The sequence below is a fragment of the Pteropus vampyrus genome, unplaced genomic scaffold (genome assembly GCF_000151845.1).
Source record: "Pteropus vampyrus isolate Shadow unplaced genomic scaffold, Pvam_2.0 Scaffold6, whole genome shotgun sequence".
NCBI classification, from domain to species: Eukaryota; Metazoa; Chordata; class Mammalia; order Chiroptera; family Pteropodidae; genus Pteropus; species Pteropus vampyrus.
Window position 1 is genome coordinate 8624542 of NW_011888787.1, and position 15724 is coordinate 8640265.

The 15724-nt window shown below is 42.8% G+C and overlaps 1 protein-coding gene across 1 annotated transcript in view; it reads left to right on the top strand.

Annotated features, from left to right (window-relative positions):
• The window catches only part of SORT1 (sortilin 1), a 45249-nt gene extending 29763 nt beyond the window's left edge, over positions 1-15486 (top strand). The window contains exons 13-19 of the mRNA XM_011367855.2: positions 2316-2506; positions 4455-4644; positions 7999-8115; positions 8723-8831; positions 10225-10331; positions 10615-10738; positions 10941-15486. Coding sequence (XP_011366157.1) covers positions 2316-2506; positions 4455-4644; positions 7999-8115; positions 8723-8831; positions 10225-10331; positions 10615-10738; positions 10941-10955 — 853 coding nt within the window. The 3' untranslated portion in view covers positions 10956-15486. The remainder of the gene's footprint in view (positions 1-2315; positions 2507-4454; positions 4645-7998; positions 8116-8722; positions 8832-10224; positions 10332-10614; positions 10739-10940) is intronic.
• Positions 15487-15724: the final 238 nt, after the last annotated feature.

Here is a 15724-nt window from a genome sequence, read left to right on the forward strand (position 1 = left end):
TATCTAAAATATGTCAGGTATTCATCAAGTTTATTTATGTGGAATCATGCTTTAAATATTGATCAGAGGCTTTGGTGTAATGCATGAATAAAATAAATTAAGGCAGATTACACTAGAAAAAATAATTGCATAATTTGTCCCAAATATACTAATGCATTTCAGAATCAAGAATATCACACTGAGCCTATAACGCAACAACAACAACAAAAAAAACCTAAATTAAAAGAAAATGTACAAATTGCCATTAAGCACACGAGAAAAATACTTTACATCACTAATTATTAGGGAAATGCAAATCCAAACCACAGCAAGAGATCACCTCGTGCCCATAGGATGGCTGCTATAAAAAAAATAATAATAATAAGTGTTGGCAAGGATGTGAAGAAGTTAAAACCCTCGTGTACTGTTGGTGGGGATGAAAAGTGGTACAGCCACTGGAAAACAGTATGGTAATTCCTCAAAAAAGTAAATATAGAACCACCATATGATCCAGCAATTCCACGTTGGGTATATATCCAAAGAATTGAACAGAGGGCCTCAAAGAAGTATTTGCACACCCATGTTCATAGCAGCATTATTCACAAGAGACAAAAAGTAGATACAATCCAGGTGTCCACTGACAGATGAACGGATAAGCAAAATGTGGTATATACATACAATGGGATATTATTCAATCTTAAAAAGGCAGGTAATTCTGATACGTGCTATAACATGAACGAACCCTAAGGACATTATGCTGAATGAAATAAGCCAGTCACGAAAAGTCCAATACTCTGTGGTTCCACTTATATGAGGTACCAGGAGTAGTTACTCATAGATAGAAAGTAAAATGGTGGTTGCCAGGGGCTGAGGGGAGCAGGGAATGGGAAGTTACTGTGTGATGGGTAGAGTTTCAGTTTTGCAGGATGAAAATGTTCTGAAGAAAGATGGTTGCACAACAGTGTGAATGTACTTGATATTACTGAACTGCACACTTAAAAATGTTTAAGATGGTAAATTTTATGGTATGTGTATTTTATCATTTTTTTTTTAAAGGAGGATCCTACTAAGGTCTGGGTAAGGTTCAAAGCTTTATTAGGCTCTGTAGGATCAGTAAAAAATTGCACCTTTGGTTTTAATCTAAACTTTGATTTCTTTTCACAGTGCAGCCTCCATATTCACGCTTCCTACAGCATCTCCCAGAAATTAAACGTTCCAATGGCCCCTCTCTCAGAGCCCAATGCCGTTGGCATAGTCATTGCCCATGGTAAGCAGCCCTCCCCTCCCTCCCACCTAACAGGAAGAAGTAGCTGACGACACTGGAACTCAGCCACAGCCTTGAAACCTGTAAGAAAATCAGCATAGGTGGCTTTTACCATCCTTTGTAGAATGTCTTGCATAATAATGGTACTTTGAGTTTTTCATAGACTCCCATCAGAGAGAGCAGCATGACTTTCCCCTTTCCCAAATTTTCAGTGGCCTTTTTTTCCCCATCACAGGAGACATAATGGGAAATAATAGGGTAAAATCATTCAAAATTATTCTCTTGGCAGGAAATCCTGTTTCCTTGCTGATTTGTGCTGAGGAGATGGTGGGTTGTGTTGCAGGTAGTGTGGGAGATGCCATCTCAGTGATGATCCCGGATGTGTACATCTCACATGATGGGGGTTACTCCTGGACGAAGATGCTGGAAGGACCCCACTATTATACCATCCTGGATTCCGGAGGCATCATTGTGGCCATTGAGCACAGCAGCCATCCTATCAATGTGATTAAGTATGCATGAGCTCAGCTCCGCCCACACTATCCACGTAGAGGGTAACTGTGGGAAGTTTTTCAGTTTGTTGGGCAGTTATAGACCCTGATTCAAATCTGTGCATTCTTAAGAACTGCAAAGAAGATTCTGGAAGGGATTACATTTAGAGCAACTCAGATTAAAACACTCCCTCTAGGTAACACTTCCTGTCACTTTTTAAAATATTCTTTCCACAAAAAGATTTTGGAAGTGTTTAAGCTCTCTGGATGGGAAATAACTCTTTAAGTACAAGTTTTTATAAAGTAATTTCTGTTTTTTTTATTTGGAAGCCCATTCTTTCATAATCACTACCCTCTCTTTCCTTTGAGAGAATTTTTATAAAGGCATTTTTTTCTATACTCTCTGAATGGATCCCTTTGCCCTACCCTGTTTAATAGGCATTAAAAATTGATAGAATCGTCAGTCAGTAAGCCATCCCCTAAATATGAGGATTCCTCCCTGGTTTGAGATCAGACAGCCAGAGTGGTTTCCTGATACTCTGATAAATGTTGATCCCCTGTCATGATGTTTGGGGCTTCAGGTTCTCCACAGATGAAGGTCAGTGCTGGCAAACCTACGTGTTCACCAGGGAGCCCATCTACTTTACAGGCCTCGCTTCGGAACCTGGAGCGAGGTCCATGAACATCAGCATCTGGGGCTTCACAGAATCTTTCCTGACTCGCCAGTGGGTCTCTTACACCATCGATTTTAAAGATGTCCTTGAAAGGAACTGTGAGTGTCGTCTTTGATCTTTCCTACCAGAAACTTATAAGCCTCTTTTCCTAAATAACCAATTCAGCTTAATATCTTTTCGCTGGAAAAAGAAAACGCGTATGAAAGAGGATTAAGAGATGTTCCATGTGGGTAATCAGGCAATGGAATGGTATCAGAAAAGCAGCTCCCTCTTTGGACAAGAGAAATAAAATGAGGGCCAAATATGTAATTTAAATTATTCTATCAACTACATTATAAAAGCAGAAGAGGTGTAATTAATTTTAATAATATAATTATCTTAACATATCCAAAATATTTAAAAATGTAAGCAGTATTAAAAATTATCAGTGAAACATTTTACATTCTTTTTCTTCTAAGTCTTCAAAATCTGGTGTATATGTTACACTTATCTTTATAGTAAATTTCAATTCAGACCAGCCACATGTGGCTACAACTGTCATATAGAAATACCAGAGATTAAGCTTCATGAAATTATTGCAAGCAAGTGTGACAGACCAGTTCAGTATAGCTTTTCATTGTTCAATCTGTCACATGAGACTTTTTCCGCTTATAAGGATAATGCATGCTTGCGTTTGACTAAAATTATTTCATAATATATCAGGATTTTTCACCTGTGAGTACAGCAGAACTGTAAAGAGGAAACTTTAAGAAAAGAGTGTTGCAAAGAGCATCTAATTAATTGTGTCACTTATCAAAATGTTGATAAATGAAGAAATTTTCATGCCAAGAGTTTTGGCTTAAACGTCAGTCATAGGGGAGTCACTAGAATGGCTACTGGGCAGGCATGAAGCCCACACTAACCATTTTCAGAGTTTTTGACTTCAAACTAGAAGGCATGATAAAAGCCCAGAAAATAGCTTCAGAAAAGGAGTTAAATGTTCAGTGCAAAAATCGCAAGCAAATCCAGGCCCCAGAACAAAAGATGCTGACATTGTACTGAAAAATATGGAGGAGAAAATAAAAAACTGGAGCAGAGGCGACTACCATGTGACCCATAGTTACCTGTTGGCATAATATGATACTTAAGGTTTCAAGGTTTCAAGACGCTTTAGTTGAATTTTGGTTCTGACTATTATTAAACTGTATTATGGGTCCATTTCCCCAGAATGTTAATTCAGTGATTCCTGGAGGAAACACAAGCACTCATTTGGACCTTACTTTTCTACAAAATTTTTAAACGTGATTTAATACTGGAGAGTCATTATTATTTAAATGTATCAAATAGGCTGTAAAGGAGCTGGCTTACGAGTTTTCCGCTCAGCAGGCAGCTCTACAGTTATCCCTAAAGTTTAATGTTATTAAAAGATTTGTTAAGCACCTGTTCTTTAACAGGCTCTGTGCTGGTCTTCATATCCCAAAGGATAAAAACCTAATCCACAGTCTTTAGGTCATAGCCTTTGAGTCATTTTTCCAAAAGTCGATGATACGATATAAGCCAGGTTGACTGCTATCAAGTCTTCATTTAACAGCCAGTTGACTAGAGTTAAAAGTCTAGAAAGAGAATGTTTTCCCTTTATATGAAGCAAACTAACCCATAGCGAAATTGACTGATCGAAGTCTTGTCCTAACGGAAAACATCTGATTGCTGACCATTGACAGCTCCTGCTGAGTAAGGGTACAGGAGCACAAGACAAATAGACAGCAGCCTCTCAGTTTAGAAGGAATCTAGAGGTCCTCTGCCCAGCTTCCCCTTCGAAACAAATAGGGTTTTCCTAATACTCAGATGAGTAATGAGATGCAAATAATCTCCCTTCGGTATGAAGAAATGCTCCTTGCTGGTATGCTCCAACTAATGTAACTTTTGTTTGCAATTCCAAAACGAAGCAATAGATTGAGGCAGACACCCCCAGTCTTCCTCTCCTTGTTCTTCCTGTAGCCTGGCAGCCGCATCACATGGGTGGGTTCTGTGCCATGCAGTTTCCCGAACAACCTGTCTTTCCTTTAGGTGAAGAGAAGGACTATACCATATGGTTGGCTCACTCCACAGACCCTGGAGATTATGGAGATGGTTGCATTTTAGGTTATAAAGAACAGTTTCTACGGCTACGCAAGTCATCTGTCTGTCAGAATGGCCGGGACTATGTTGTGACCAAGCAGCCATCCGTCTGCCTCTGCTCCCTGGAAGACTTCCTTTGGTATCAGCATCCCTCAGATCCCTGTCAGCCTCTTTCCTGTACTGGAGAAGGGGGAACACAGTTGTCTTATAGAGCCGAAAATATTTAAATCTTTTTCTTCTCCTTCTTCCCCAAGAACAGAGAACTGCTGCTGCCTACTAAGGAACTTAAGGCAGAGAGAAAGAGAACCAAAGTTGCTGATAATTGGACAGATAATATTATCATATAAGATAGTTAATTATTGGACAGAACCAGCAACAACCAGAAATTCTGACTTGGCAGTGGTAGGAAGGAGAGAGGTGTATAAGGAGGAGGAGAATGAAAAAAATAGGTGATAGGACAGAAACACAAAGGAAAGCGGTACAGGAGCTAAGGGGGCATTGGACTTTAGCAGAAAGCCCAGCAACCTGAGTTCAGCAGGTACTATATCTTGGGTCACCTGCAGGACTGAAGGCAGAGAGAGTGGTTCTATCCTGAGACATGAGATTACATCGGTACATTTATGGTCCTTATATGTTCCCCAAGGTTTAGAGGCCATTAAGGTGAATTCCCTAGAGTTCAGGACCATCCAGGCTTAAGGATCAGTTGTGTGGCTGGTATGGAGTTAGTTGATTATGCAAGGGCAAGGCAGTCCCTAGGTAGCCTAAGCAAGGAGGCAAATAAGAGGGACTCCTTTACATCACAGATATTAATCTTATGGATACTGACAGAAGGTAAAAGTGGATCCTAAAGGATTGGAACAGAGGCAGATAGATAGCAGTCATGTCCCCCTACATCATATTCTCTCAAACCACAGGTGACAGAGAATATGGGTCTTAGGGAACCTGAGTCTGACCCAGTGTGGCTTATATCTGTCTGTGGAATGGCCAGGGGTCCTCCCTTCTCTGTTTCCACGGGAAAAATGCCTCTCAGATCGCTGATGCCGTATGGCTAGAGCTCACTGATGCCATGAAACTCTTTAAGCGCTGTTGCCCACCCTTGACTGCACATAGGCTAGGCTCTTAATTTCTGAGCTTCTCCTATTTTCCAGACATGCTGTGCTTCCAACTCCATGCCATTGCACGTGCTGCTTCCTCTGCCGGGAAAGTCTTTCCACAGTCCCTGCTTGACCCCCAAACCTGATGGATTCCTACTTGGCCTTTGATACTTAGCTCAGATATTACCTCTTTAAAGCCTTCCCAAGTTTCCCTCACCTCGGCTCCCACTGAACCCCCATTACTGTGTTTTAATCATCGAGTATAGGTTTGGTTCCACCACTGAGCTCTGGACTCCTGGAAGGCACGTTATATTTGATAATCATATAGAAGTAATGGTAGCAGCTATAGTTTATGGGGCACTAACTGTACCGGGCACTGTCCTAATTTACACCTAACCTCAGCAGCCCTACGAGACGGGTACTGCTGTCTTTTCCATTTCACAAAGGGAAGAAATGAAGGTACAGAGAGGTTGCGATTAACTTGCCCACAGTCAGTCAGCCGTGAAGTGGTGGAGCCGGGATGTGAACCCGGAGTTCGGCTCCAGAGCCCGTACGCTGAACCACGTGTGCTTGAGAAATGTGGACCTTTTGAGTGGCAAGAGTACTTTCCCTGAAATTTTGGATTGAATACCTAAAATTTTTACTGGAAGTTTCCCTCTGCTATTGGAGGGGTGATGGCTTCTTCATCTTAGGTTCTCCCAACCATCTCACCTAAATATTTGTCAGAAAAACTTTGAAGTACAAGCAGCATCTATATATTCCCCAAGTATTCATTGAATATTTGCTGTGCACAGGGCAGTGCAAAATGAAAACAGAAGGTTTGTTTTAGACCCTCCTGGTAAGATGCTCGCAATTATGTTGTAAAACAGAAGGTGGTAAGTGCCCCCAGGGATTTAGAGAAGGGAAAGGCTACTCCCCGCTAGAAGTAGGCAGGTCAAAGGAAGCTTGAGTGAGAAGGTGGCGTTTGAGCTGAGCCCTGACGAGTGGCGGGATTTGACCATGAGCATCTGAGAAGAAGCAGGGTGTGCTGGAAGATAGGCCATGGGGGGCGTCACAGTAGTCACGATAACGAAGTGAGTAGCAGGGGGATGCTCAGGCTAAACTTGAAACTTAGGTGATGAAGGTAGTGTCAGGGACAAACATAAGGAAATAATAGGAGACGCTGGCATGAAGGGAAAAAATGTGTTTTGAACGTTCTATTTGAGGTTCTGTCAACAGATTTAGGTGTAATATCTAGCAGGTATTTGGAAATGGAGGATTAGAGCTCAAGAGGTAAAACCTGGAAGTTTTAGTTGGAACAAATAGTTAAGCTCACAGAGGGAGAACAGTTACAAAGTAAGAGAATGAATTATAGAACCTTTGGAACCGTTTCATTTATGGGGTAAAAAAAGAGAAGAGCCATCAGTGACCAGAGAAACAGACAAGTGCAGCTTTGCAGTGCCGAGGTGGGTGGGAGCACGGCGTGTGTCAGGTGCCACGGAACAGGTGGTCAAGGTTAACAAGGCCAGGGAGGGCGCCCTGGGTTGGATGGATGATTAGTGAGCCCTACTGGGGCCTCATGTTCATTTTCAAGGTTGCAGAGGGGTTTGAAGCCAAAACACACAAAATTAAAAGTAAATGAGTAAAATAGTACAAGTGAGGCAGAGGACGGTGAAGGAACAGGAGAGATGCTGGCTGAGGAGAAACCGCCAGGTGAGTGGTCCTGAAGGTCCCTCCCACACTGGCAGTGAAGCAGGTCCCGGGGCAGTTTGAAGGTTGGAGCCAAGGATGCTCAGGAAGAGGGTCAGCTTGGAGAGGCGGCCGTGTGTTATTTCTTTGGGGAAATGGGAGAAAGGAGAGCAGATGGGAGGCACTATGGAGAAATGGGATAGAATGCAGGGCAGGACAGGGCGTGCGCACTGGAGGCGAGGACCATCTAAGAAGCTAAGCGGGTCAGAAATGGAGAGGGCAGGGAAGGTTTGCATATACCCCTGGTACACCTCCAGATAACGTAATAATGAGTTACCTGGAGGTAAACAAAAGAACTGCTAAGTGTCCCTGAGTTTAGATCGGACTCTGATGCCATTGTTTACCTGTCTTAGTTGCATGGGTCACAGTCACTCCCTTCCCAGAGCCTGAGCTGTCTGTGCAGGGCTTCCAGCCTCAGGGCTCCTAGCCACTGAGTCCTGAGTTAACCAGGCCCATCCATAAGCTACTCACCTCCCACCACCAGCTAAGCCCTCCATGTCTGTTTTCCTAAATGGACCTTCTTTATAGATGAAATAAGCCTTTCTGAGCTACTTTTTAGAAACTCAAGACTGGAATATTAACCATCCACTGCCCCACTTAAAATCTTCATTGCTAGTCACTTACTGTCGTTAAGCAACTTTGAAAGATACTTTATTTGTTGACTCTTGCAGTGATTTTGGCTACTTCCGTCCAGAAAATGACTCCAAGTGTGTGGAACAGCCAGAGCTGAAGGGCCACGACCTAGAGTTTTGTCTGTATGGCAGAGAGGAGCACCTGATAACAAACGGGTGAGATGGCTTTTCTCCCTTATTGTGACAGATGAATCACCATTATTCAGACTAAAAAGCGGCTCCTCTCTGCAGAGAGATCTGAGCAAGGTTTTAGAGCACTCTAGAAAAATAACTGTCTAACAGAACTTTCTGTGATGATGGAAAGGTCCTATAGTCTGCTGTGTCCCTTCTGGTAGCCATGAGCCCTGTGTGGCTACTGACACTAGAGTGACTGAGGAACTGAATTAATTTTAATTAAATAGCTACCATATTAGACAGTACTGATTTAGAGGAGCCGCACTGCCCCCTCCCCTGATAAACACTCCCCCTCCCATTTTCGTACCACGTGTAAACATGCTTTCCCAGGTCACAGTTCTTTGGCACAGTCGCCTAAGGCAGAAAGGCGGGCGTGTCCCTGCAGTGAGGCCAGGGATGCTTGGTCTGTTCAAGGCCTGAAACTACACAAAACATCCCCAGACCTCCCTGTGGATCTCCCCCGAGGCCCGAAAGGTAGTGTAAGGATGAGAAGCTTTTCTGTAGCTTTTCAAATCTTATTTTCAGGATATAGGCAAGAATCCAGGCATATATCCTTTTATTCTGTTAACAAATTTGATCTGCCTTTCAGGTACCGGAAAATTCCAGGAGACAGGTGCCAAGGTGGAGTGAATCCAGCTCGAGAAGTAAAAGACTTGAAAAAGAAATGCACAAGCAACTTTTTGAATCCAGAAAAGCAGGTATGTTAAAGTAGATCTGGTTCAGGCGCAAGCGCGGTTTTGTATTCTATCAGGAATAGTCAGTCAACGCATCCAGAATTTTATTACGTAATACAGGGTGGCCAGACTACTTCTGTCAAAGGAAACTGTTAGGATGACAGGTGGGGTCACATAACCCAATTATAAGCTCACATACTGAACACGTTTTTGTTGGGGAAAAAATTGTATTCCATAAAGTTCCAAGGCTTAGAAGCATGGAGTTGAGGAAATTTCTGAGGCTCGGGGTCATTTAGAAAAAAGACTGAAGAAGTTTGGCTGTAAAGGGCTGGAGTTTTGCGCATGTGGAAGAGAAGCGCACTGGACTGTAGGTAGGGTGGATCTCTGTGCCCAGTCATGCCAAGTGTGTTCTTCGTAATATTGGGCTGGTTTTGATTTAGAAGCAAGTTATGGGGTTGATTATAGGTTTGCAGTACTGAACTGTCTGGCTGGGATTTAGGGATATGTTCAGAGAAAACTTCTTGATAAAGAAGCACGGGACAAGCAGTGTGACTTAGGTCAATAAACTGTGGTCCCCAGTTTTCTAATCTGTAAAATGAGAGTTGGACAATCTGTAGTCCCTCCTGTAACTTCTGAAAGACAAGGACCTGACCAGGGGTGGGATTAAGGCAGTGGGAGAAGAATGTGTGGGTGTGTGTATTTGTCAGGGGGCAAGTTCCTCTTTCTCTGCACCCCTGCCCTGCACTCCTGGTGGCTGTCCTCAGAGTGTTTGTGTGTGTGATTGCACAGGACTCCCGTCCACAGGGACACAGCTTGTCCCAGAATCCAGCTTCGTCTCCTCTTGGATACATTGAAAACACACACCCCCTATCTCCCACCCAGAAGCAGGTAGGTCACACTCAAACAATGATATGAAAAGGCTTATTTGTAAAAATCTACCAAAAACTAAGTAAAAAAATAAATCTTGATGTCATATGATGGCCTGCCCGATATAGCATTGGCACAGCTGCTTCCCAGGTAATGGCCCTTTTCTAGATTCATTCAACTCATTATTATCGTACTCTCCCCTTCTTGCTCCACCCTTAAAAGCGCCAAGACTTATAAATAGTTACAGTGGGGAACAGTCAGTTACCTTTTGATCTAGGTTTCCAAGGCTTCCAGTGTAACTTTGACATTGAAGCCACTGAGTTTGCACCATTCTGACAGCTTCAAGGCAGTTGAAGTTCTGGTGACCCTCTGCCAGTTGTAATATTCTGGTAACACTGAGATGGTTCATCTCGGGGGTTGAAGAGTATCATCATGAAATGTCTAAAGACTTCAGATCGTTCAGAAAAATAAAGGGAATGAGTGGCCTTTTTGAATTCAGCCCTAGAATATGCAAACGTGAAATTTTTTGTTTGTGTTTTACTTTATCAAGAATTCCAGGTCAAATTCTGTTCCGATTATCCTGGCCACTGTGGGACTGATGCTGGTCACAGTTGTAGCAGGAGTGCTCATTGTGAAGAAATATGTCTGTGGGGGAAGGTAAGGAACGTGGAAGTCAATCGCAGGTGCTGCATTCAAACCAGAAAGTCAGCCAAGGGTGTATGGTTGAGTCTGCCCTTGGCAAAAACCAGCTAGTTGAAGTGATGTCCTAAAACATCAGGCCTAAATCTTCTCGGCTCTTATAGTTTCCATATGCCAACTATGGGCCATGCTTCCTATATGTGTGACTCATTCTGTGAGTGTATAAAACACAGAAAATCCACAGTCCTATGAGAAATGCACTCCTCACCATGTGGGGCATAACAGAGCTTCCTGTCCACAGGTTCCTGGTACATCGGTACTCTGTGCTACAGCAGCATGCAGAGGCCAACGGTGTGGATGGCGTGGATGCTTTGGACACAGCCTCCCACACTCATAAAAGTGGTTATCATGACGACTCAGATGAGGTGAGACTATTTCTTCTTGAGGGGTGGTCCAGAAGTACAGAAAAAAAAAAGTGATTCTTCTCCTATTCGTGATCAAGATACAATTGAGGCAAAGGAGGGTATAAGCTAGAAGCAGCAACTTAATGACTATAAGACTTAGTCAGCCAGATACGAGGCAATTGCTTTCAAAATGGGAATTTTTGGTCTATGTCTGTTGTTTCAGGACCTCCTGGAATAGCTCCTCAACGGACCTGGGACTGAGCGTGGATGATGGAACCGCAGTACCTCTTAACACTCCCTGTGGCTCCGACTTAGGGAAATAAATTTCCCATTGCAAGGGACCCAGCTCTGTTTCTGCTGCTTCCGTCAAAGCCAGAAGGACCTCCACTAAAGAAATGTAGGGGGCGGGCGAGGGCGCAAAACCCTAAATGCTCTTACAATTGGCTCTGAGAAGAAGGGAAATTTTTAATTCTTTAACTTCTTATTTCAAGTTCTGTCTTTTTGCAAAGTATGGGGTCTTTTGGTTTTGTTTTGTTTTTTAAGGGAAATGAAATGGAATTTAAAGGGAACGTTTTACTAGCCCCACTCTTGCATGTTTTGCATGGTACCTGCCCTAGGGCACCTGCCAGCTCCAGCATCAACTCTCACAAAGTACTTGGTGCTGTCCCTGGGCTCTGCTGGTGACAAAAAGCAGATGCACAGATAAACACAGAGGCTGAAGTGACTGGCACAACTTGGGCTATCTTTACCCGTCTGGGGACAGCCCTGCTCCAAGAACATCACACACCAGCTCCTCACACAGATCCCTACTTTTCTTTCTTTCTTTCTTTCTTTTTTTCAGGGACCATAGATCACAGTGATTTTTCTTTTCCCTGTTTAATTAGGCAATACCCTTGTTAATTGCCCTTTGGTGACTAAACCATGTGCTTCCAAGACACTAAATCAGGAAAACTCAAAGGACAATATTTTTAACTTGGGACAGGAAAAAGGGAGCAGCAGAGAATTGACTAGATTTAGCACCTATTAAAGGAGGAATTCTTCCTTCTTCCGAGATCTTTCAAGCCATGCTTTGTATGTGTGCCAGTGGACTTACTCAAGGACAGGGTTCAGGCTTGCCCTGGATGTCTGCCCAGGCTGAGTGATCGCTTTGCTCGAGCTGCTGGTGGCATGCAGGGTGTAGTCCCTGAGGACTGAACACCAGTCTTCCATGTGCCCTTCTACCTGCTGTATTGGCTCACTGGCGAATCGTTATAATGGCTGCTTATTTGATCCCTCTTAGGTGGCTGCTGTACATGGAGCCGGGAAGACATGTTTTCAGATTAATAGGCTTTTTTTTTTTTTAATTGGAATTTTATTGCCAGGCTCGCCTCTCTTTCTCACCCCTTTTTCCCTGCTTTGCCAAGTAACGTATTGGCCTAAAACCAGCTGACACTTCCAGCGCAGATGATGTTTTGTGTGATACATTAAGTCCATATTTTGAATTTAAATTTTCCATTTGACATTTTTTTAAATTAAATAAATTATAGAATGTAGTGAGGTAGATTTTGGGTTGGCCATATAGGAATGGAAAGCTTCAATAACTAGTTTTAATACAGCTCGAATATTTGCTATACAGGAATGTACTATTGTATGTTTCCAAGGTCTTAGGTATGTACTGTGCTGGTCACAGTTCCTCCCAATAATTATGATTGGGACTTTCTTTGGTACAGGCCATTTTGCTGCTCGTTCATTTTATGGCTAGAAAGTCAGTAAAAAGTAAATGTGCCAAATTGACTTTTGTCAGAACGTGTGAGCAGATGGCTAAGTTCTTTCCTCACCAGAATGGAGTAACAGCAGCAGGGCAAGTGGGGGAGGGAGTGGATGGAGAATTTTAGAGACTTTGAAACTACAGTAAAATTAAACAAGTCAGGGAGCTTCAGTTAGAAATAAAGTTAGGGTATTTTTTTGTGACAAGAATACTTGTAAGAGCCAGAGAGCACTAGTCTTTCATTCATTTCGCATTGTTTTTAAATTAAAAATAATTAAAAATTATTCCAAAGAATAACCTGCTCACAAATGGCAAAGTGTCAGCCGTTGTCCTAGACACCCTTACCTCCTGCTCAAAGCGAAATTGATGCCCAGAAAAGACCTAATTACACCTACACTTTTTCTGCCAGCATGTACTCACTGGGCTAGGTGTGCCGATATATGTTGATTCTCTGATCACTTTTAAGATGTAGGAAAGTTCATATTTTTCTCTAACCATATAACAGGAGGGTTCTTTGCATATAATGATACCTAAGATTTCTGTAGAATTTAGCAATTTTCAGAGCACTTTCATTTGCCTTATGTCATTTGAACCTCATGACATTCTTGCGAGGTTAAAAAAAAGGCAGGGGTTGTAATCCGTATTTTTTTAGGAGATGGAGCTGAAGTACAAAAATTGAGTAGATTGCCCCAGGGTCTCTGAGTGTGTTACGAGCAATCCTGGTTGGTTGTCTTCCGAACTCTTGTCATTTTTCTGCATGCACGTGCTGCATACCTGGAGAGGGTTCCTGCTCGCAGACCACCTGCCATTCTGCAGGGCAGAGACATTTCTCTCAGAGCAGTGTTTTGTGCCCCTTGGTAAACAGATAATTTTATTCTGTTTCTCATGGCTGAAAACAAAAGTAACGATAATTTTAAATATGCGTTTTAAAAACTGCCCCTCAGCTCATGGAAGGTCACTATTCAAGAGTGCAGGATGCTGAGTCACCTTCTCCATTCTCCTGGTTTCCTGTCCCTGACTGGCTACCTGGCTCAGTTGGTTTGAGGACTGCTAACAAGCCTGGTTCATGCCCTTCATATTCCCTAGTTAGCTTTCTGCATCAGCCTGCGCACTCACAGGTGTACGCCCTCAGCCAGTGAGTAAAACTGCCCAAATCTATGATGCGTCTAAAAAGAAAAGATTTCTAATTTGTCCTCCTGATGTTAGGTTATGAGCATCATCTTTGAAAGTAAAGCATTAGCATATCATTGTGTAAAGTCCCAGCCTTGATGGTAGCAAAAGAGATTATTTCTGGAGGTTTCAGCAATAGAATTTAGCATCTTAGTTAGATTGGACATATCAGATTGTTCAAAGTGGTCTGAGCTCGCAAATCCAGGTGAAGAACTTGCCGTCATTCCTGCTCTGTGGATAGGTGTCTTGGACCTGAGGGAGCTTCTGGTTCTTAGACCAGAGAGACTAGGGATGTATACAGCTAGGCTGTTAACTGAATGGGAACGCCACTTAGAAGAATAAAGTGTTTAGAGGGTGTGGCAGTTCTAGGCTGAGCTCAGGAGATTCAGTAGATTAACTGAAACTGAGAATTTGCCATCTGCTTCTGAAAAGGCATTCCAGTGTGTATCTCTCACTCTTAGGTCTGCCTCGGCCTCTACATGCCCAAGCTGGCCTTTCATCTCTGACTGGTAATGTGCCAGTCACTTCCAGCTCCTGCTGGTTTTCCCATGGCCTTTGTCACACCAGGATACAGATCAGAGTTCAGTGTTGTCCACACCCAGCCAGGTGGCAGGGCTGGCCTGGCTTCAGTCATTTCTTTATTTTCCAGGCAAATCATCTAGGTAGAGAGATTCTTCCCTTTTAGGGGAGCTCTAAAGAGCCCTGCCCCTATCTGTAATGGCTTATAGCTCACCCTGCTCATTATCAGTACAGCCCCCTCATCCCATGCGAAGCCTGGATGCTTGAAACTGCTAAAAATAGGAAGAGATTCAGCTTTTCAGTTTGGCCACTACCTTCCCTCAAGCAGGAAAATAAGCGTGGACTTAAGTGTCTTTTGAACAAAACCAAAGTTTAGGATTCGTTACATGATGGAGTGATAGGGAGGGCCAGACTTTCAGCACTGGCACTCAGCAGGTACCAGACTTTCTGTTCCATCTGCCACCAGTTGCGCAGCTCAAACAGCTCTGGCAGCACCGTCTTGCCCTAGCAGAGCCCAGGCCTTGTCCTCATGGAGGAAAACTGAAATAGCAGGAGCATGTCGATTTCTTGGTTATAACAGTAAGACTCAGAACATTAATATGAAATTGTCTTCAACACCTTGCTGTATGCAGTTTTTCACACCAGTACGTTCTTAAGCTAATAGAGAATAACAAACTAATCTGTACCTTTATATATATGTACATATATACATGTATAAACTGTATAGTGTACATGTTAATGATTTATTGATATGTCCCAAATCTTTAATGCAGTTCTCATCCTGTGCATGCCCTCAGCTTGTGGTCAGGTGACTTGAATGTTCCCTGATGATTCTGCCCACCTCGTGTGTTTGGATGTCTAGGGAGGAGGGTTTTGGTCATACCCTCTTTATCCTCGTGCACAGAAATGCTCAGGGTCCCCATGTGCCTGTTGTTCAGCCCTCTCTTGTCTCTTGTCCCCTTTCTGAGCATGTTGTCCCTCCTTGTTCTATATCTTCCCTGCCTCCTCCCCAAGCTGGGGGACAACTGCCTTCCTACTAAAGTGTAAAGCAGTATTAAGATCATTACTGCATGTGCGCTAAAAAGCCCAGTTTTCTGTTCTCTTGGGACAGAAAATTGCATGTGAAGTGGGATATAGTCAAGTCTCAATGACCCATGTCATTTATACAACAAAGCCAGACCCCATAATAAAATTCCACAATATGGAAATAAAACTCAAATTTCTTTAGCATTGTATAAATAAATCTGGATGTGTTTAACTTTGTACTGGTAATTTTCTGTATATTTGCAATATTTGGGTTAGAAATAAAACAGACTGAGACTTTGTTACCTGACCTATTGAAACGACTAAGCTACAATTTGTTAATAATGATAGCTTTTCCAGTTTTCTAGCTTCAGCAATCAGACCAAACCAGCAAATAAGCCAGTTAAATGCCAGGGCTGTGCATTTGTAGTATGAAAGGCATAAGATAACTTACGGAGGAAACTACTCACTTTTTTTTTTCCTCTTTATGCTCATAAACGTCTACTTCCCGTGGGTATTTGTAAGACCAGCTTTCTTGTTTTACCCCC